Source organism: Lonchura striata, chromosome 33, assembly GCF_046129695.1.
Source record: "Lonchura striata isolate bLonStr1 chromosome 33, bLonStr1.mat, whole genome shotgun sequence".
NCBI lineage: Eukaryota > Metazoa > Chordata > Aves > Passeriformes > Estrildidae > Lonchura > Lonchura striata.
The window spans coordinates 1,900,699-1,922,901 of record NC_134635.1 but is presented as its reverse complement, the minus strand read 5'-3'; the positions used below and the strand labels follow the sequence as shown (position 1 = coordinate 1,922,901).

Below are 22,203 nucleotides of genomic sequence, written 5' to 3'. Positions count from 1 at the left end.
TGTCCCTTTTCTTGGACTTGATTAATACAAATTCAGGCTTTAGTTCAGAATTATTTACCTGCTGGCCAGTTTTCCTTGCACATTGATGAAAAAGCCCATTTTTAGTGACATGGTGAAGCCTGTTGCATTAACACTGGGCTTTGAACTGGGCAGTGCCACTGACTCACTTTCTGTGTCCATGTCACACTGCTCTACCCTTTATTTCTCCTTGTAAAATGGAGATTTTATCTAATTACCCCTGGTCTTATGAGTAATAATAACAGGTTTGATTTCTGAGGATGTGTGTAGTTGGAAAGCCAGAGCAGCAGCTAGAAACCCCACGAAGAACGTGCACAGAACACATGGAAATAAGTTTGTTTTCTCTGAGGACGCAGCCAGGGAAGCCTGGCTTTGTGACTGGCTGCATCTGGTGTTCCCAGCAGCATTTCTTCTGCCCCCACTAATCCTGGCATCTGTCCTCCAACCTGTGTCCACTGCAGTTGCCTTGGTGCTCTCTGGTGTCTCCTTTCACATTCCTGATCCTTTCAAACCCTTCCCCTGCCTGCGCTCCTGAGCCACCCCAAAAGCAGCTCCTTGCTGCTGCTTCCCCGATTTTTGTCTGGCATGGGGGAGCTGTGGCTCCTGCCAGGGTGCCAAACATCACAGAAAGGTGCTGGGCTCCTTGAGACCTTTGTTGGAAACTCATTTTGAGATCACCTTTCCATGCCATTCAGCCTTAATGACTTTTGGGAAGAGAAGGACAGGAGATTCAGGCTGGTTTGGTGCCTGTGGTGCACTTTTTTCAGCAAATCAGTGTTTTTTCAGACCTGTTTCTGATCCATTTCATTTCAAAAATGATCAAGCTATTTAAGTGCTGCAGATATTTAAGCATTTTCTCCTTAGAATGCCCCCACAACAAATAATTTTTCAGTGCCTTAAGGGAGCCTGCAAGAAAGATGGAGAGAGAATTTAGAAATGTTTGGAGACAGGACAGGGGGGAATGGCTTTGTGGTGAGGTCCTGGCACAGGCTGCCCCATCCCTGGAAGGATTCCAGGCCAGGTTGGACAGGGCTTGGAACAACCTGGGATAGTGGGAGGTGTCCCTGCCCATGGCAGGGGGTGGAATGAAATCTTTAAAATCCCTTTTAGCCCAAGCCAGTGTGGGATTCCAAGATTCTGAGTAATAAATTATGTGCTTACAAAACAAGTGTGCTGGATGTTACGTGTAAGGACTAAAATTGCCTTTTCCAGGCTCTACAATGCACTCACACTGGGATGAGATGATCTTCAAGGTCCCTCCCAGCCCAAACAGTTCTGGGATTTTGGGATTTTTGTCTGCATGATAAAATTACCAGGAGCACAGGTTTGGTTTGTGTTCTGGCAGGGAGGGAAGCTTGGGATCTCTGTAGTGAGCAGTGCCTCACAAGGTTCTGGGGACCCTCACAAACTTAGAGCTTGACTCTAATTTACTGTATTAAGATGAAAAGGTTCCCCTCTATTATTTTCTGCTAAATAGGTCAATTCTATATTCCTAACAGTGTCTGTGCTGATGGAAATGTGGATTTCCCTCTTCCCCTGCTTCAGGAAGCACAAAGCAGTGTGTGAATGTTTGGTGGGGCTGGCATCTGTTCTCCCATCCTTCTTCCCGAATTGTGCAAAGTCCTTGACTAACAAGCGGATTTTGTGGCGTGTTTGTAAACTGATGCACACGTGGCTCAGGCTCAGCTTTCCTGGTGGCTCAGATAATTAAAACCAGAATATTGCTGGGCTTTGGATGCTTTCTCATGGGTTTCATTTGCCTGCCCCTTCCTTAGATGCAGCAAGACCGGGACTAACCAGGCTCTGGTTATAAATAAAAAAATTACTTTGATGATCAATATCGAACTCTCTAGCCATAATTGGAAGTGTCACGTGGATAATTTGGAAATTATAATATTCACATACTTTTTATTTTTTCACTTACTATTTAAAAGTGTTTTACAGCTTAGTTGTGATTTTGAAGGAAGTGACTGGAAGCGTCGGTGTCTTGGACTATCAGCTGCTGTGCTTGTCTAAAATACAATTATTTGCTTTCTAATTATATGGTACAATTGTTTGCTTTCTAATCTATATATATTTTCTAATATATATATTCTAATTGGTTTAATATATACTTATATATTATTATGCATTATATTTTTATATATTGGTTTTCTGTGTTATTGTTAACTATATTGGTTTTAGATTTCAAGATTGCTTTTATTTAATATTAGTTTAATTTCTACTAGAAAATCCAAGTTTATGCTGTCTGTCTTTTCCTCCCACAGAGTGAAAGATGTTGACTGCCCATAGTGGAACAGCTCTCCTGAGGAACATATCTCTGTAAATCTTCCCTAAAATCACCCAAAGGCAAATATTCCGCCTGTGATGGACCCTCGGAATACTGCTATGTTAGGCTTGGGTTCTGATTCTGAAGGGTTTTCTGGGAAAAGCCCCTCTGTGGTAAACATTGGCACCTTGGTGGGCAAAGGGGAAGCAGAGCTCGAAGGCTGCAGCAAGGAGGAGGAGGAGGGGAGGAAGAAGAGCAGGGAGGAGAGCGGCAGGAGCGAGGCTCTGGGCGATGCGCAGCAGCAGTTCTCGGTGAAAGAAACCAACTTCTCCGAGGGAAACCTCAAACTGAAGATTGGCCTTCAAGCAAAGAGGACAAAAAAGCCTCCCAAGAACCTGGAGAATTATGTCTGTAGGCCTGCCATAAAAACCAGCATCAAGCAGCCAAGAAGGGCCCCCAAGAGTGGGAAGATGACAGAGGAGAAGAGCGAGCACTGTCCTTCAAAGCAAGTGAGTGATGTGGCTGAGGGGTGATTTGCAAGTCACGGTACATTTAGGCTGTGTTTAAAAGCTTCATCATCTCTGCACCACTGTGTTCTGCTGGGTTTTTTTCGTGTAACCTCTGATACTGAAGTGTCTGGTGTTAGAAATGGTTTTGTTTTGTGGTCACTAGCAGGGAAAAATGCTCTTTTCACAGTGTGCCAATTTGTTGTTTCAACAGCGGTGTTCACTTGAAGTGGGTTCATTTCTGAAAAGTAATAGGGAGATTTTTAGTCTCTTTTCTGTAACTGTGGAGGGGTTTGGGTATCTTGTTTCTTGGGATGAGGCTCTGGATGTGCTGTGCTTGTCTCTGCTGGTTGGATTTCTATTTTTTCCCCTGTTAGAAGCAATTGTTTTGTTGTGTCTCACCTGTCACTGCTCAGGCAAGGTCTGACAAGTAAGATGGACTTTTCCAAACGAGTTAGAAACCAGCCTGGTGATAACTGCATGTAAATGCAGTGGCTGGAGAGAGGTGCCAGGGCTTTTCCAAACACCAGGAAGTGGCCCTGCCTCGAGGATTTGTTTTTATGATCTCCGTGATGAGATCAGCAAGAGCAGCAGTAGCAGGTAGGGAAAACAGGATAAATGGCAAGGATTACTAATATAAAAGCATAGATGCTAAATTTTTGAAGAGTTTGGTTCCAGTCTGCTCTTTTTTCCAATAAACATAAAAGTTTTATTAATCAAGTGTTAGAATATCCTTGTGCCAGGTGATTCAGCAGGGGAATCCAGGGAATCCCTGGAAGTTGGAGTCCTTCCTTTGCAGGGGTTTTCTGTTCAGGGGGCTCCTGCTCCAGAGCTTCCCAAGGCTGAAGAATTTCCATTTCTCCAGGAAATGGATTTCTGTTCTCAGGGCTCCTGGCAGATCTCCTAAGGCAGAACTTGCCCAAGGGGAAGCAAAATTCCTCACCTTGTGCTGAGGTAATTTGTGCCTGACATACCCAGCCCTTTTCCTTTCCCCTGGCATACCCTGCCTTGAGGAAGAATCACCTTAAAGAGAAGTGAAATTTGGGGATGACCTCGTTGTGGCCTTCCAAAGCCTGGAGTGCCAGCGCAGGGGGAATGGCTTCCCACTGCCAGAGACAGGGATGGATGAGATCCTGGGCAGGAATTCCTCCCTGAGAGGGTGGGCAGGCCCTGGCACAGGTGCCCAGAGAAGCTGTGGATGCCCCTGGATCCCTGGAAGTGTCCAAGGCCAGGTTGGACAGGGCTTGGAACAACCTGGGACAGTGTCCCTGCCCATGGCAGGGGGTGGAATGAAATCTTTAAAATCCCTTTTAGCCCAAGCCAGTGTGGGATTTTGGGATTCTGAGGAATAAATGATGCGCTTACAAAACAAGTGTGCTGGATGTTACATGTAAGGACTAAAATTGCCTTTTCCAGGCTCTACAGTGCACTGACACTGGTGTTTTCCTCCACTGGAAGCAGAGGTGTTTGTAGTGTCAGCCCATTGAACGAGAAATTCTCAAGTGTACGTTGCGTAACTTAAAACTTTGGCAGTGGTCTTTGTTTTACATTCTTCCATTTCAGAACAAGCTTATTATTTCTAATGATGTTTCTAACTTTGGCTTGAAAAACATGAGAAGAGTCGATGGCCGTTTGTTATTACACTGATGTTTTTTTTTTTCCTTTTTCTTTATTTTTTTTGTTTGTTTTTTTTTTGACAAGACTCTGTTGAAATGAGTTGAATATTGCAACAGTCTAGAATATCCAACCAGTGATTTCTCTTGATGTCTGAATTGAGGTGGCCCCTGCAGCTGAAAATCTCTTGTTCAGGGGAGGTTTAATGTTAAGTTAATCAAGGGAGGTTTATGGTGGGTGTCAGGAATTCTTTCCCCAGAGGGTGCTTGGCACTCTCCAGGCTCCCCAGGGAATGGGCAGAGCCCCAGGGCTGCCAGAGCTCCAGGAGAGTTTGGACACCACTCCCAGGGATCCCCAGGCTGGGATTATTGGGGTGTCAGTGCGGGGCCAGGAGCTTCATCCCTGTGGGTCCCTTCCAGCTCAGGAAATTCCACAATTCCCTGGTTCTATACTCAAAAGGCACCACTGTGTCTGGAGATTTTCTCTTTGCATCAAGAGATCGTGCCCTGGGAGTTTTTACCAGAGAAAATAATCAATATTCAAATTCTCATGGTGACAGCAGGGATTCTTCATCCTTGACATCTTTGTTTATACACCAGGATTTTTTTTTTTCCAGAGGTGCATCCCATTTCAAATGGAAAGTAGAAAGGGAGGCAGATATTAGTGATGGTGTAGAGTATTATTGATGTGATGCATGTTGATACCATGTCAGTTTTAAATTGCAGCTCCTCTCAGTGCAGTCACTGCTCTCCTGCCTGGCAAGCAGCCCTGGATGCAGATCTGTTGCATTAAATTTGCATTATTTACAAGAGTTTCAAATCCCTGACTCACGATAACTCACTTTAGATCCTCTGCTCTCTCCTGACTTGTTCTGAGATGATGTTTAAGTCTGTCTGTTCCCTGCTGCCATTTTGCACTTTGGATTGTTAGAAATGACACTAAACAACATCCTGCTGATTCCTGAAGAGGGATTAGAAGTGTCTGTGTGGAAATGAATGGGAGTGATGGCTGAAAACCATCACATGTTTTGAATATAATACCCAAGGGTTGTTTTTTTTTGTCTTACTGCCATGTAATAAAGTGAGTTTTAGCACTGCAAATTACACTTCAGCAAAAGAAAGCTATCCATGAATTTTTGCTGTGGATGCAGAGGAGGGCAAGCAAGCATGTGACCCATTCAGAGCCAGGTGTGGCTTTACTTGGAGCTCTGAAAAGGAACTTTCTGTTCTTTTAAAAGAGCAATGAAGAATTAGAATGAAAATTTAGCACTTGCAGTGTACACAGTTAACCACTGAAAGACGAAGACAAGTAGTGGAATTCTCCTCCTGGGAATACCAGTGTTAAAATGAAAATAATAGGAAAATCCTTTGCACTGCCATCCCTGACAGGTTTTTTTCCCTCAAGTTTAGTGCTGACAGGACTCATAAAACTTGGGGAGTATCTTCAGAGATATGAATAGAGGGTTTATCTCCAGTCTGAAGGGGTGTGGGTGGGTGATGTAAGTTGGAATCACAGAATCCTTCAGGTTGGAAAAGACCTCCCAAATGATGGAATCCAGCTCAGTTCCCAGCACTGAGCCCTGGTGCCACATCCACGCCTTTGAATTTTGATTTTCAACACTGCCAGGGATAGTAATTCCACCACTTTCTTGGCAACCTGTTCCAATACCTGACCACCCTTTCAGTGGAGAATTTCCCTTGTGTATTTAAAATTTGTCCTCCAGAAATACGTAGACATAAAAGTTACTAAATATTTTTTCACAGAGCAGGAAAGGGAAACCCAGGAATGACTGACATTCCCAGGTGTTACAAGAAACAAAATTAGCAGTGTTCAGTTGGCTTTTTGACACTGAATATGGATTTCATTCTTTCAAAAAGTGTCCTGGAGCAGGCAGACATTGCTGTGCTAAGCCCAAAAACCTGAGTTTTGAACAAAACTAGACATTTTACCCCTGTTATTTTGTAGGAATGGTTTAGCACATAAAAGGCAAGAAGTGACAGTAGCAGCCTGTGGAACTCTCACTCGGTGGAAACACAAGGGCAGCAGGTTGGGACTCGTCCTGCTCCATCTCCTTGTTCTGTGTGAAAATGCTGAGTGCAGGATTCTGCAGCTCTTTCTCTTGCCTTTGGTCATGCAGGGAAGTTTGCTGATGAAATCACAGCCACCCACCAAAAAAAGTTTCAAGCCAAAAAAGTTTAAAATAGGAAGAATTGATTAAATTTTCTTGTTGGGTAGCTCAGGAATATTTCCTGCAGGCTCTGGGGCAAAAGTTTTTTTGTCTTGGACTAATTCCACAGAATCGTTGTTTTCCTGGTTTTTCAAACTTTTAGAAAAGCCTAAAACATGGAAGTGAAAAATAAACAGCATTTTTAATTAAGGAATTGCCTAGAATATGTTGATGCCACAACTACAAAACAATTCCTGTGATTCCTCAAAATGCTCTGAATTGTAGTCTGAGCATTGGCCTGAAGTCCAACAACCGAAATAATAATGGGTAAATCTGTTTATGTGCATAAAAAAATCCTTATTGCTTGCCAGTGGCTGTCAGGAAATACCACACAACATTTTCATTAACAGGCTGGTTCCTTCTAACTACTTCAGGTGTTGGAGGCTGAGGGTATTTTGTATTTTGCAACTGGGGTTTTGTTGAGAAGTAGGACACCAGACTTGATAGATGTCCCTGTTCTCAGGAGACATCAGCTACCCTTGACCTTTTTGCACATAAATACCAATGATAATGGCACTAAATCATGATCTAGTAGTAATAAACCCTGATTCCCCTTTTAAAATAGAGGTTTTTTTGCTGTTGGTGCCTGTGATGATTCTGGAATCACTGAATTTTGTTAGGTTGAAAAGACTTTTAAAATGGTGGAGTTCAAGTGTTCCCCCAGCACTGCCAAGGCCACCACTGACCCATGTCCCCAGCAATCATAACCTGCTAATGGTTTATATCAAAATAACCTGGAATAATAATAATAATATTATTATCCCTCAGATGAATGGTGCAGGTCAAGAAACTGTATATTCACATAGGAGATAAGGAATTTTCAGTTCAGCTCAGTGTCAAACTAAGAATAATGCCAATTATATGGCAACTTCATGTGTTTTATGCAATTGCTTGGGGCACTACTTTTATTGGATGGGTTCTGAAATCAGACAGTTGAACTAAAGATTGCACAGGAACAAATGTTTCAGTTTTTAAAGCACAAAATGCTTTTTGATGCAAGGTAATCTCGCCCTTTTGAAGAGCTTTGTGCCCAGATGAGCCATTTCATTCCAGCTGACACCACAGGAACGTCGAGCAGGGCTTGAAATTTGGGCTGAAAAGGCACAGAATTCCAGGAAAAATGTTTTAGTCTTTTTTTTATGGCATTGTCCATTTGATTGCAACATTGAGGCAGCTGCTCGTAGAGAGAGGAGGAGAGAGCAGGTGAAACATTCAGGAAATGTTGACGTTGTTTTCTTTTTTTTTCCACAGCGTTCACAAAATGTGTCTGATTAAAACCTGACTTTGTGCTTCCCTGATGGAAAACTGCATTTGTCCAAGGGAAGCAGGGCTCAGGAAGGAATTAAAGAAATGTTGAATGCCCAGCTTGCAGCACCAGGAGCTGGCAGGAGACAGGGACACATTTACAGCTCCATGGGAATATGTGGGAATCAGAAAAATAGAAACTTCCACAGGCAGAGGAAAGGTTTGATTTGCAGCCTTAGGAGAAGCTTGGATTGATGTAAAAATACAACACACAGATATTAAGCAGAAAAGTCACCACCTTATGTTTCTGTAGCTGAAAGTAAAATTAGCTTTAAATACATAAGAAACTATACATAAAATGGTGTATGGAGTAAGCTGTGAGTAGCATATGTGTAAAAGGGAGACAGAAGCCATTAGTATCCTCAGTGCAGCAGAAGTTAAGTAAAGGTGATAAGTTAGAAAAGCAAAATAAGTTCTGTGGCAACTGTCTGTTAGTTTGGAAAGTTATATATTCATTTAGATAGTTATGTATTTGTTTGAGAAGTTATATGTTCATTTAGAAAGTTATATATTCATTTGGAAAGTTTTATTAGCTATATAGTCATTATATTAGTTATTAGTTATTATATTAGTTATTAGTTATTATATTAGTTAATAGTTATTATATTAGTTTAGAAAGTTATATATTATATAGTAATATATATATAATAATATATTATCTATTATTATAAAATTATATATTATCTTGTAACAGACTTGTGACTACTCTTGAGCTATAGCTGAATACTTACTCCTCTAAAATCTCACAACTTCTAAGACTGATTTTTACCTCTGGAATAAATCATTCTTAACTTGAAAATGGTCCCATCCTTCAGTTCTGATGGTGACAGTGACAGGAGCTGAGGACACTTTGTCACCTGGCCTTGGCTCCAGGCCTGTGTCCCCATCTCCCAGACGCGGTGTTGCTGTCCCTGTGCAGGTGACAGTGCTCTGCTCCCCCTGCCCAGCTGGGCTCTGGAGCTCTGCAGGGACAATTGCTCAGGGTGTAAATGAGATTTACACCCACCACACCCGCAGGAGAGCTGGGCTGAGCTCAGCCTGACCCCGTGGCCGCAGACTGGGACACCGTGGGGTGTCACATCCTGGAGGGGGGGTCCTATGTGGTGTGTCCTGGGGGGTATCCCAAGGGTGTCCTGGGGGTGTATCCCAAGGTGTATCCTGGTGGGATGTCCTGGAGGGGATGTCCTGGGGCTGTATCCTAGGGTGTATCCAAGGTGTGTCCTGATGGGGATGTCCTGGGGGTGTATCTCAGGGTGTGTCCCGGAGGGGGTGTCCTGGGGGTGTATCCCTGTAGGGTGTGTCCTGAGGGTGTATCCCAAGGTGTGTCCTGGAGGGAGTGTCTTGGGGTTGTATCCCAGGGTATGTCCTGGGGGTGTATCCCTGTAGGGTGTGTCCTGAGGGTGTATCCCAAGGTGTGTCCTGGAGGGAGTGTCTTGGGGTTGTATCCCAGGGTATGTCCTGGGGGTGTATCCCAAGGTGTATCCTGGTGGGATGTCCTGGAGAGGGTGTCCTGGGGCTGTATCCTAGGGTGTGTCCTGTACAGGGCGTCCTGGGGCTGTATCCCAAGGTGTGTCCTGGAGGGGATGTCCTGGGGCTGTATCCCAGGGTGTGTCCCAGGGTGTATCCCAGGGTGTATCCCAAGGTGTGTCCTGGAGAGAATGTCCTGTACAGGGTGTCCTGGGGCTGTATCCCAAGGTGTGTCCTGGGGGTGTATCCCAGGGTATGTCCTGTACAGGTTGTCCTGAGGCTGTATCCCGAGGTGTGTCCTGATGGGGATATCCTAGGGGTGTATCTCAAGGTGTGTCCTGTTGGATTATCCCTCTCTTTTTTTTTGATGGGGCAGCCGAGAGGCGTTTTAAAAATTTTTATTCCATTTGCAGTCTCATGTGAAGTGTGAGACAATACAGGTGTTATAATTCATGTAATTACAATCAGAAGCTAATAATTTCCTAATTACAATACATTATAAGCATTTCTTGACCTATCAGCTTTAGCCACACTATGCTGTAAATACCTTAAAGCAAGTAATCTAAAATTACCCCTTGTAAATCCTACTACAATACATCTTTCATAGTTCTATGTCTCCAAAGTATCTGGTCTTATTTGCAAAGCCATGCTTTAAAGCTTGTTTCTAGTTCCATTTCTCTCTCAAAAATATCTGTCCTATTCCATGGCATTTCTAAGTCAACATTTCTTATTTCAAAGGTTGCACATCTGTCCAAGGGGGAGGAAGGGCTGTCCTGGGGAGGTGGTGGAGTCACCATCCCTGGATTTTTTAAAAATAGCTTGGATGTGGCCCTCAGTGCCATGGATTAGTTGAGGTGTTGGGGCTGGGTTGGACTCGATGATCTTGAAAGTCTCTTCCAACCCAGTGATTCTGTGACTTCTGTGAGTTCTGTGAGTTCTGTGATTCTGTGAGCTGTGAGTTCTGTGAGTTCTGTGATTCTGTGAGTTCTGTGATTCTGTGAGCTGTGAGTTCTGTGAGTTCTGCGAGTTCTGTGATTCTGTGAGTTTTGTGAGTTCTGTGATTCTGTGAGTTCTGTGATTCTGTGACTTTTGAGTTCTGTTGAGTTCTGTTGAGTTCTGTGATTCTGTGAGTTCTGTGATTCTGTGAGTTCTGTGATTCTGTGAGTTCTGTGAGTTCTGTGAGTTCTGTGAGTTCTGTGAGTTCTGTGAGTTCTGTGAGTTCTGTGAGTTCTGTGATTCTGTGAGTTCTGTGATTCTGTGAGTTCTGTGATTCTGTGAGTTCTGTGATTCTGTGAGTTCTGTGATTCTGTGAGTTCTGTCATTCTGTGAGTTCTGTGAGTTCTGTGAGCTGTGAGTTCTGCGAGTTCTGTGAGCTGTGAGTTCTGCGAGTTCTGTGAGTTCTGTGAGTTCTGTGAGTTCTGTGATTCTGTGAGTTCTGTGAGTTCTGTGATTCTGTGAATTCTGTGAGTTCTGTGATTCTGTGAGTTCTGCGAGTTCTGTGATCCTGTGATTCTGTGAATTCTGTGAGTTCCGTGATTCTGTGAGTTCTGTGAGTTCTGTGAGTTCTGTGATTCTGTGAGTTCTGTGAGTTCTGTGAGTTCTGTGAGTTCTGTGATTCTGTGAGTTCTGTGAGCTGTGAGTTCTGTGATTCTGTGAGTTGTGAGTTCTGTGAGTTCCGTGAGCTGTGAGTTCTGTGAGTTTTGTGAGTTGTGAGTTCAGCGAGTTCTGTGAGTTCTGTGAGCTGTGAATTCTGTGAGTTGTGAGTTCAGCGAGTTCTGTTAATTCTGTGATTCTGTGATTTTGTGAGTTCTGTGATTCTGTGATTTTGTGAGTTCTGTGATTCTGTGAGTTGTGAGTTCTGTGATTCTGTGACTTTTGAGTTCTGTTGAGTTCTGTGATTTTTTTGTTCTGGGGGTGTCTGGCATTTGTGTCCAGGGCTTTGTCCTGGGGGGACTCAGAGATGTGTCCCCAAACCCCCCCTGTGTTTAGGGGGGTTCCTGGGAGTGTCCTGGGGTTTTTTTTGTTTCCCAGGGGGTGTCCAGGACAGGGTGTGTGTGATGGGAGAGTTGGGCTGACGTGGCTGAAGGTGATTTTACCTGATTCCCTCAGTATATGAGCATTGGAGTCCACTTCTTCCTCTGTTGCCTCTGCAGAGAAAATGTCCTTTTTTATTCCTGAAGTCTGGGGCTGTGCATGATTGCAGTTTGATTTTGGTCTCTGTCTGCAATGGCAGCAATACCTGCTATTCACTTCAACCAAAAATCTGAAATTTTTAATGATACAGAATTGCAAGAAGATGCTTTGACTCTGTGGCTGATGTTGGGAGGTTTTTTTATGTTTCTGCAGCCACTGCAACCTTCTCCAAAGGAAACATCTCAAAATGTTTCTGTTAGAGGTTACTGGATGAAATTTTGTCCTTAAAAATTTCCCTCCAAAATGTTTATTTTAATCATGCTGATTATTAAGTATATTTATGGGGAAAAAAAATTCCCTTATAAGAATTTTGGATTTAAAAATGCTGAAAAAAATGACAGACTTTTTTGACTTCTTGAGTGACATCTCACTAGATGCTTCCTGTTTTGCTCTTCATGTTCTTTGAATTAGTTTTCAGTGTGCTTGGAAAACTCACTCACCCTTAGATGAGAAAGAAGCTTTCCAGGGCACACGCCTTCAGCTTTCAAAGGATCTGTGTTTGATGCTAAAGTCTTGTTTTCAGAATCCTGGCATCTTGCTCAGATCAAAGCTGGTGTTTGGAAGGGTTTTGTTAGTTATGTATTTATTATTTAAGTGTCTCCTCAAACCTCCAAGCTCTTTGTTTGGAAGTGGAGGTGAGCAGGGAAAAGCAGAGCCTGCCAAGTGGTGTTGGATACCCAGCAGTGGCAGTGTGAGAGCACCACAGAGCCTGGCCCAGGGGGTGGCTGAAAAAAGAAAAAAGAAGGAAGAGTCTGGAGTGCAAATACAGGGATGAGGAGCTGAATTCCCAAGTCAGTATTGAGGTGGAATTTTGAAATTGGCTGAACAAAGGAGATTTTTCTTCCAAAGTTCTTGTCAGAATTTCAGGTTGTAGCAGTAGGATGCAGCTCTCTGAAGGCTTTAATGCTCATTAGTGGCACTCAGGGTCTGTCCCAGGGAATTCCAGGAGCAGTTGGATTGCAGGCTCAGGGTGGTGTCATGCTGACTCGTGGGTGCCAGACCCCCCTCCTGCCCCATCCCTGGATTTGGGGTGCCTGGGGGTCGCTGCAGAGGCTCCCACATTGCCCACACAGCTGCTGCTCATCTCAGCAGTGTTCAGCTGGATCCAGGCACAAATCCAGAACGTAATTCTTCGTGATCAGCACCAAAGTTGGATTCCAGGGGAATCCAGGCTGCCCCTTCCTTCAGCATCCGTAGGTGTTTGCCATAGGTACAGCTCTGGGATCAGGGCAATGTAATCAAGTGCTGGAAGTCACTGCCATAGCAGTTTGTCTTGCAGAGGGATGAGCAGCTGTGGCATTGATGTTTTTCATTCTGTGTTTAGTGTTTGTTCTGCTAGGTCTCAGGAGGTTTTCAAATTGGGAACAAAATCACAGCATCACAGTGACTTTAGGCTGAGAGGGACCTTAAAGCCCAGCTTGTTCCACACCCCCTGCCATGGGCAGGGACACCTCCCACTGTCCCAGGTGCTCCAAGCCCTGTCCAACCTGGCCTTGGGCACTGCCAGGGATCCAGGGGCAGCCACAGCTGCTCTGGGCACCTGTGCCAGGCCTGCCCACCCTCACAGGGAGGAATTTCTCCCATATATCCGACCTAAATTTCCTCTTTTTCAGTCTGAACCCATTCCCCCTTGTCCTGTCACTCCAGTTCCTGATGAATGATCCTTCTCCAGCTTCCCTGGAGCCCCTTCAGCTTTTCCTGTGAGGTCTGAGGTCTCCACACAACCTTCTCATCTCCAGCCTGAACATTCCCAACCTTTCTCCATAGGGGAGGTGCTCCAGTCCCTTCAGCAATTTCATGGTTTCCTCTGGATTTGCTCCAGCAGTTCTGTGTCCTTCTTGTGCTGGGGACATCAGAGCCCTGGGCAGAATTATCTCATCGAGGGTCAGAGCCTTCCATTCCCAGCCCCTGCGTGGACTGGACGTGTCCCCTGCACTGCAGAGATGTTTTGGGCATTGTGTGTAAAGAATATCCTTCTAAAATCAAAGATTAATTTATTGAGATGCTCTCAGTAGGATTTATGAAGGAATTGGGTATTGCAATTTTTGATTTTAACCTTTACAGAATAAATTTCAAGTTGGGTGAGGTCTGAACTGGAAATGAGTGCGAGTTTCAGCTATTCCGTGTGTGTGCATTAACACCACTCCCTCCCCTCCATTCAAACAGAAGAATTGGACTTATTTCGCTTATTTTCCTGACTGTCAGTGTTGTGCTGGCAGGAGAAGCTGTTGGTGCAGGGGCTGAGCTGCCAGCAGGGCTGTGCAGGGACAGGGTGACAGTGCCAGCCCTTCCAGGGCACTGCTCAGCTGCTGCTCAGCTCCGTGGGAGCTCTTCAAGTGCTCTCACACTATAAATAGCCCAGCACTTTGTTGTTGGTGGGTTTTTATTAACAAACATCAACAGTATTTTCAGAGGATATTTGTAGTAATTGGGGGACAGATTAAATGGTTTGTATTTCCGGGCTGGGAGGGAGTTTGGGTTTTGTTAACATCAGCAAAGCCTCAGCGTGCCCACCGTTTTAAAATTTTGCTGTAGATGTGAATGTCACTATTATTTGCAGAATGTGTTTATTTTATTATGTTTATTTGCTTATTTAAATTACTGATATTACTGTTGTTTGGTTTAAAATTAATAGGGTCATGAAACCTATAATGTGTATATATATATACATATATAAGTGTATATATATGTCCTATGCCATAGCATTATATATATATTATATATACATATATCTACAATATATACATTATATATCTACATTATATACACATTATATATGTATCTATAATATATTATATATATATTTTTATATATTTATTTATATATATCTTTATATATTTTTATATATTTATATATAATATATTATAGATATATCTATAATATGTGATATATATTATATAGGTATTATATATATATATATAATATATTTTAATACAAATTAACATTTATACATTAACCCTGATACCAGATCAAGTGTTAATCACCTAAACATAAAAAGATACTGTGTTACTCAAACTGATTCTTTGTACCCTCTTCCTAAAGGGTTTTTTTTTTGTTTCTTAATTCTTAGGACCCTTCAAAGTCTTACAAGAAAGCTGGAGAAGTTGCATCAGTTGAGTTACACGTGGAAGAAGGTATCGAAGTAGAACCAACCCCTTTATCTAAGAAAGTTTCCCCACTGCATTCTGAAATGACAGATTATATAAAGTCATCTCCTCCGACTCTTATCAGTAGCCATAATTCTGACTTAAAGGATAGAACAGAAATTAACGGAGCAACAACCGTCACGGAAAAATTGGCTCAACTTATTGCAACTTGTCCTCCTTCCAAGTCTTCCAAAACAAAGCAGAAGAAGCCAGGAAGTGGAAATGGAGCTACATCTGGTTTGGTGAAAGACTCTGGGAAGAAGCTGCCAGGAGCCATAACCACGAGTGGGTTGGTTAACAAAGATTTGGTGAAGAAGCTGCCGGGCTCTGGGATTGCTGTTGGGTTGGTGAACAAGGACTCAGGGAAGAAGCCATTAGGGATTGGCAGCGCAGCCATACTGCTTAACAAAGACTCTGGGAAGAAGCCCCAAGCAATCAGCCCCTTAATTGGATTGGTAAGCAAGGACTCTGGGAAGAGGCCTCCAGGGATCAGCACTCCAACAGGGTTAGTCCACAAGGATTTGGGAAAGAAGCAGCCGGTGACCAGCTCTGCAGTTGGATTGATCAGCAAAGATGCGGGGAGGAAACTTCCAGGGATCAGCACTCCAGCTGCACTGACTAACAAAGAGCCTCTCAAGAAGCCAGTAGGGATCAGCACTCCAGCAGGATTGGTGAGCAAGGATGCTGGGAAGAAGCTGTTGGGAATAAATAGTCCTACAGGTCTGCTTAACAAGGATTCTGGAAGGAAGATGCCAGGGCCTGGGAACAGCACAGCTCTGGTTAGCAAAGACTCTGGAAGGAAGACACCGGGGATTGGCAGCCCGATGGGACTGGTCAGCAAGGACCCTGGGAGGAAGATGCCAGGAATCAGCAGTCCTGTGGGATTGGTTAGCAAGGACTGTGGGAAGAAGCCAGCAGGGATTGGCAGTCCAGCTGGCTTGGCTAACAAGGACTCTGGAACTCTGAAAGCAGACTCCCTCATGCCCTCCTCAGAGCCCTTTAAGCTTCCTTGCAACTCAAACCTCAGTAGCCTTGAAAGCCATGAGCCTGCGGATTTACTGAAGGAAAATACTACCAGCAAAACCTTTGAGAAGCACATTATGAGACAGAGCAAAGAAAGTATCTTGGACAAGTTTTCAATTCGGAAAGAAATCGCTGATGTAGGCAAAGAGATGTTCAATGAAGGAATGTGTGTTCCACAGGATGCCTACTCATCCAGTGAAAAAGGGATTTATGAAACGTCGAAGCACGAAAAGCAGCCTCCAGTTTATTGCACTTCACCAGACTTCAGGACAGGAGGTGCCTCGGAGGTGTCGACAGCCAAGTCCCCGTTCAGCGCAGTGGGAGAGGGGAATCTCCCATCTCCTTCCCCCACAGTGTCTGTCCCCACCCTGAACAGGAGCCTCTCCACAGCCTCCTCCCAGCTGGCGTCCAACTCGTTGCACTTAAGCTCCACGGCAGAGCTCTTGGAAGGCATTTCAGATCCCATGGGCAAAACGCCGTTCTCCTCGGACAGCTCCCTGCTGAGTCTGAACAGGACATTGAACCACACCCTCGGCACTGATTTTAAAGGTGCTGAGAAAGACTTAAGCGATTCAAAAGCATCTTACGTGGAAACTTCAAGAACAAGTCCTCCCACAGGGAAAAAGCCCATTTTGGCAGCTGAGACGAGCATCCACGCTACTGTCACCCCTTCAGTAGTTAGTTTTACCAGCTTGTTTGGTAGCAAGCAGTTCCTCAAGATCGGTGCAATAGCTGCATCCGAGAAATCCTGCCAAGGAGCAAAAAACCTGAGCAGCACTCAGCAATCAAAACCTTTAAAGAAAAGAAAAGGAAGGAAGCCACGATGGACTAAAGTGGTGTCAAGAAGCGCGTGCCGACCTCCAAAGGGTCTGGAACTAGAAAGGTCAGAGCTTTTTAAAAACATTTCATACACTGCACTATCGAGCAGTAATTTGGAGCAGGCCAAATTCCTGAAGAACATTGGTTCGTCCTCATTTGTGGAGCATGAGTTTGTCAAACATCAGTTGCCAAAGCTGAATGAAGCTAGTGGACAGTCTCTGGCACTGCTGGCTGAGACTGACAAACAAACTCAGAAGTTCTACAGCGCTCACAAACAACCCTCTAGCTTGTGCATGTCGGATGATTTCTTACCTGACATATACAAACCCAAGAGAGGAAGACCTAAAGCCAAGGAAATGCCAGAACTCGAAGGTCCCCCCAAAAGAACTCTTAAGATCCCAGCATCAAAAGTCTTCTCAGTGCAGTCGAAAGAAGAGCAAGAACCTCCAATTTTGCAGCCCGAAGTCGAAATTCCCTCCCTAAAACAAAGCTTATCTGGACAAGCTTTTCCTAAAAAGAGAGGGAGACCTAAAAGGCAGATCCGGTCGTCGATTAAAATGAAACCACCTATTCTGTCTGTGGCACCTTTTGTTGGAACAGAGAACTCGAGCAAGATGGGGCCTGACGGTGAACAGCATCGACCCGGGGAGTTCTTTGAGAGGAAGGACCAGCTCCGAGGGCCAGAAGAAGTCCAAAGCCCCAGTATTTGTAGCATGAGTGATTTGGAAGTAGACTCAGACAGAAAAGTTGCCAAGAGAAATAATGGACAGTTAATGAAAACAATCATTCGAAAAATAAATAAAATGAAAACTCTGAAGCGAAAGAAACTTCTGAATCAGATTCTGTCCAGTACAGTGGAACCAAATACCAAAGGGAAGATACAATCCAAGCTCCACAACACCGTGTCAACTCTCGCTGCCACATTCGGTTCAAAACTAGGCCAGCAAATCAACGTCAGCAAGAAAGGAACAATTTACATAGGAAAAAGGAGAGGGAGGAAACCTAAAGCTGTCCTGAACGGCATTTTAGCCAGCAGCGCTGCCAGCCTGACGGTTCTGGAGAAGTCTGCCCAGCAAGCTCCTGGCACCTCCCTAGGACAAGTCCTTCCCCACCTGCTGCCCTCGGCAGCGAACCCCTCGGAGATCCTCCCGTCGCCGGTTTGCTCGCAGTCCTCGGCCGTGAGCGGCGGGCAGAGCCCCGTGAGCAGCGAGGCAGGGTTCATCGAGCCCAGCTCGGTGCCCTACCTGCACCTCCACCCCAGGCAGGGCGGCGTGGTGCAGACGCTGGCCATGAAGAAAGCAGCCAAGGGCAGGAGGAGGTTGTCCCCACCCACGCTGCTGCCCAACTCCCCGTCGCACCTGAGCGAGCTGACGTCGCTCAAAGAGGCCACCCCGTCCCCCGTCAGCGAGTCCCACAGCGACGAGACCATCCCCAGCGACAGCGGGATAGGCACGGACAACAACAGCACCTCGGACCGAGCGGAGAAGTTCTGCGGGCAGAAGAAGAAGAGGCACTCGTTCGACCACGTGGCCCTCATCCCACCCGAGACTTCCACCGTGCTGAGCAACCTGAAGGAAAAGCACAAGCACAAGTGCAAGCGCCGCAGCCACGATTACCTCAGCTACGACAAGATGAAGAGGCAGAAGAGAAAAAGGAAAAAGAAGTACCCTCAGCTCCGGGGGAGGCAGGACCCTGATTTCCTCGCCGAGTTAGAGGAGTTAATAAGTCGTTTAAGTGAAATTAGAATAACCCACAGAAGTCACCACTTCATACCCCGAGATTTGCTGCCTACCATTTTCAGGATAAATTTCAATAGTTTCTACACCCACCCTACTTTTCCTTTAGATCCTTTGCACTACATTAGAAAACCCGATTTAAAGAAAAAGAGAGGCAGGCCTCCAAAAATGCGGGAAGCTATGGCAGAAATGCCTTTCATGCATAGCCTCAGCTTTCCCCTGTCCAGCACCGGGTTCTACCCCTCCTATGGCATGCCTTACTCCCCTTCTCCCCTGGCAGCTGCTCCCATAGGATTAGGTTATTATGGAAGGTACCCTCCGACTCTTTACCCTCCTCCACCCTCTCCTTCTTTCACTACCCCCCTGCCCCCACCTTCCTACATGCATACAGGCCACCTGCTTCTCAACCCCACCAAATACCACAAGAAGAAGCATAAACTCTTGCGCCAGGAAGCTTTCCTCACCACGAGCAGGACTCCTCTGCTGTCCATGAGCACGTACCCCAGCGTCCCACCCGAGATGGCCTACGGCTGGATGCTGGAACACAAGCACAGGCACCGCCACAAGCACCGGGAGCACCGTTCCTCCGAGCAGCCCCAGGTTTCCATGGACACCATCGCGGCCAACAGCTCCTCCAGAACGGTTCTGGAGTCCTTGAAGCGCTACAGGTTTGGGAAGGAGGCTGTTGGAGACAGGTACAAACATAAAGAGAAACACAGATGCCACATGTCTTGTCCTCACCTGTCACCTTCCAAGGGTTTGCTGAGCAGAGACGAGCAGTGGGTCAGGAGAGAACCTTCGGAGTCTAATTCCTTGGCGCTGGGATTGCAGACCCCTCTGCAGATAGACTGCTCCGAAAATTCCCCAGCTCTGTCCCTGGGGGGATTCACTCCCAGCTCGGAGGCGGCCAGCAGCGATGAACACACAAACCTTTTCACAAGTGCAATAGGCAGCTGCAGAGTCACCAGCTCTGCCAGCACCAGCGGACGTAAAAAGTTACCCGAGAGCCCCGGACTGTTCGGCGGGCAGGACGCGGCGCTCAGCCGGCCCCTGCGCAAGGAGCCCGTGCCTGCTGCCCTGGAGAAGCCACTGGCAGGTAAGGGAGTCGGGCTTTCCCCGGGGCTCGCTGGGTTCTCTTGGACCAAACACCTGCAGCAGGGGGAAGGTGAAGCTGTGGCTCTGCAGGGATCGGCGCCGGCTCCGGCCCTGCCCTCGCTGGGGCTCTGTTCCTGCAGGGTCAGCGCAGGGGATCTCCCCCAGAGCCACCCACAGCACTCTGTTCCTCCTCCCAGCAGGCTCCTCTTGCTTCCTTACAGGCTAAGGATGCTTTCTCATGCAAAGCTCTTTGCTTTTTCCATACAATTTTAATTTTCTGGGAAAGTTTCTCACGATTTTTGATATTTTCAAAGCCATTTTTCTCTTTGAAGTTTGGTTTGGTTCAGATCGAGTGTTGCTGCTACTGTTGTGAGTAATGTTTTCATTTAAGAAACTGTTTCCTATTCCTTTTGTAACTCCATTTTGGTAATTCCACAATCTCTGTTGCAACAGAGCTTTCAATCCCTGCCTTGAGGCCTCTTGCAACACCTCAGAACAGCCGGGGTTGATGCTGGGGATGCCTGAGACCAAACCTAGAAATTTGGGATTTATTCATGCTTGGGAAATGCAACTGACAGCCCCGAGCAAAACTGGAACAGGGGGAGCAGGAACAGGAACTTGTCATTTGCATAACATTAAGGAAAATAAAAGATAACCTGCAAAAGGGCAAGTGCAGCTTGTGCTCCTGCCTGCTTCCAGTGTGTGAAGGAAGCCCGAGCTGCTTCTCCCTTCCCATCTTCCTGAATTCTCCCTTGAAGTTTAAATCGTTGTGACTAATATTTCACAGAGCAAGAACCAGGTACCAGGACTGAAAAATCCCTCCTCACATTCCTGGCTCTCATCTTTCTCCTTTCCCCTGGGATACTCCTGCTCTGATGCCTGCTGCCACCTCCTCTGCTCTGCACACCTGTGTATGCACAGGGATTTTCTCTTGATTTGGGGGGTTTGTGTTTTCCTTCTTTATTTTAAGCACAATTGGATCTTTGACAAATTCATATCTCTTTGTGCTGCTACTGAAATTGTTTGAGGTGGTGAGAGGAGTGTGGAGAGGGCAGCAGAACCGTGAGATTGCTTCTCCTGCAGCGATGGAAAGAGAAGTTCCAAGTGCTCAGAGGGTTAAATTCGGTTCCGAGGAGTGAACTGGTTGTGGGAACCTGTGCAGCTCTGGGAACTGGGAGATGTTTTCCATTGGAGTGAATCATCTGACCTGGGTTTGTGTGAGGAATGACCCAAGGGAGGGGGAGGGCAGAGATGCTTTTTGGGAAGGCTCTGCCTGCGCCAGGAAGTTTGAGCGATTCCTTGAGCTGGGATGTCACTTCCAGGCCATTCCCACCTGGAGCCTGGATATTTTGTGAGGCTGGCACTTGGATTGGCGTCCAGCTCGTTCCCAATGAGCTCCCAGTGCCCCACATCACTTGGAAAACTTAAACCACATCTGGTAAAAAGCCTCAGGAAAGGGAAATGCCAGACTGGGGAGATCCATGCCAGTTTGCATGTTGTGTTTGGGGTGTTTAGGTTTTAGCCATGGTGCCAAATGGTGATTCTGAATCCATGACCATGGATTAAAGATTAAAGGAAAGGCACAGATGGAGAGAAAATCTTTGGTGCATCAGTGATTGTTTATTTATAAAACCAGATGCAGTGTAGGTGCATGGTGGAGAGGTGCAGGATCAGAGACTTGGAATAAACAGTCAGGGATCAGCATCAGGGAACCATCCAGAATGGGTCTTTGGGATCCATAGGGAATGTTTGTGATGCTTTATTTCAGCGTATTCCATGTGAAAAACCATGGAATGCTACCTCAGCTCCGCATTTTGAACATAAAACTGGCTGAACAAATTCTTTTTACGATGCTGGCCGATGGCAGGGGTTTGCCCATGTCTGAGATAACCGGTGTTACCGGGGGGCAGCCCCAGACCGTGTGCCAGTCCCTGCCCCGAGGAGTCCCCGTTCCTCTCCCGAGGCTTCCCGGTCCCTGTGTCCGTCCCTATCCCGAGGAGTCCCAGTCCCTATTCCGAGGGGTCCCTGTCCCTGTGTCCATCCCTGCCCAAGGAGTCCCAGTCCCTGTGTCCATCCCTGCCCAAGGAGTCCCAGTCCCCGTCCCGAGGAGTCTCTGTCCCTGTGCCGGTCCCTCTCCCGAGGGGTCCCAGTCCCTGTCCCGAGGATTCCCGGTCCCTGTGTCCGTCTCTTCCCAGGGGGTCCCGGTCCCTGTCCCTGTGTCCGTCCCTGCCCGAGGGTTCCCAGTCCCTGTCCCGAGGAGTCCCTGTCCCTGTGTTAGTCCCTGTCCCAAGGGGTCCCTGTCCCTGTGTCAGTCCCTGTCCCAAGGGGTCCCTGTCCCTGTGTCCGTTCCTCCCCGAGGGGTCCCGGTCCCTGTGTCCATCCCTGCCCCAAGGGATCCGTGTTCCTGTGTCCATCCCTGCCCCAAGGGGTCCCTGTCCCTGTGTCCGTTCCTCCCCGAGGGTTCCCGGTCCCTGTCCCTGTGTCCTGTCCCTGTGTCCGTCCCTGCCTGAGTGTTCCTGGTTCGTCCCTCTCCCGGGGGGTCCCGGTCCCTGTTCCGATCCCTGTCCCGAGGATTCCCGGTCCTTGTGTTCGTCCCTCCCCGAGGGATCCCAGTCCCGGTCCCGAGGGGTCCCGGTCCCGGTGCGGGTCCCTGTCCCGAGGGGTCCCGTTCCCGTTCCCGCCCCGGGGCCGCGGGAGCGGCGGGCAGCAGCGCCCCCTGGCGGCCCCGCCGCTCCTCTGCCGCGAACCGCCGAGCCCGGTGGGACGGGACCGGGGCACCGGGACG

The 22,203-nt window shown here is 46.6% G+C and overlaps 1 protein-coding gene across 3 annotated transcripts in view; it reads left to right on the top strand.

The window, feature by feature from the left end:
* The window catches only part of ASH1L (ASH1 like histone lysine methyltransferase), a 76,809-nt gene that overhangs the window by 4,673 nt on the left and 49,933 nt on the right, over positions 1 to 22,203 (top strand). For all 3 annotated transcript variants that reach the window (XR_013341318.1, XM_021532166.2, XM_021532165.2), the window contains exons 2-3: positions 2,286 to 2,796; positions 14,670 to 19,419. Coding sequence is in view for 2 of the 3 variants with exons in the window: in XM_021532166.2 (XP_021387841.2) it covers positions 2,386 to 2,796; positions 14,670 to 19,419 (5,161 nt within the window). In the remaining variant the exon portion in view is untranslated. The remainder of the gene's footprint in view (positions 1 to 2,285; positions 2,797 to 14,669; positions 19,420 to 22,203) is intronic.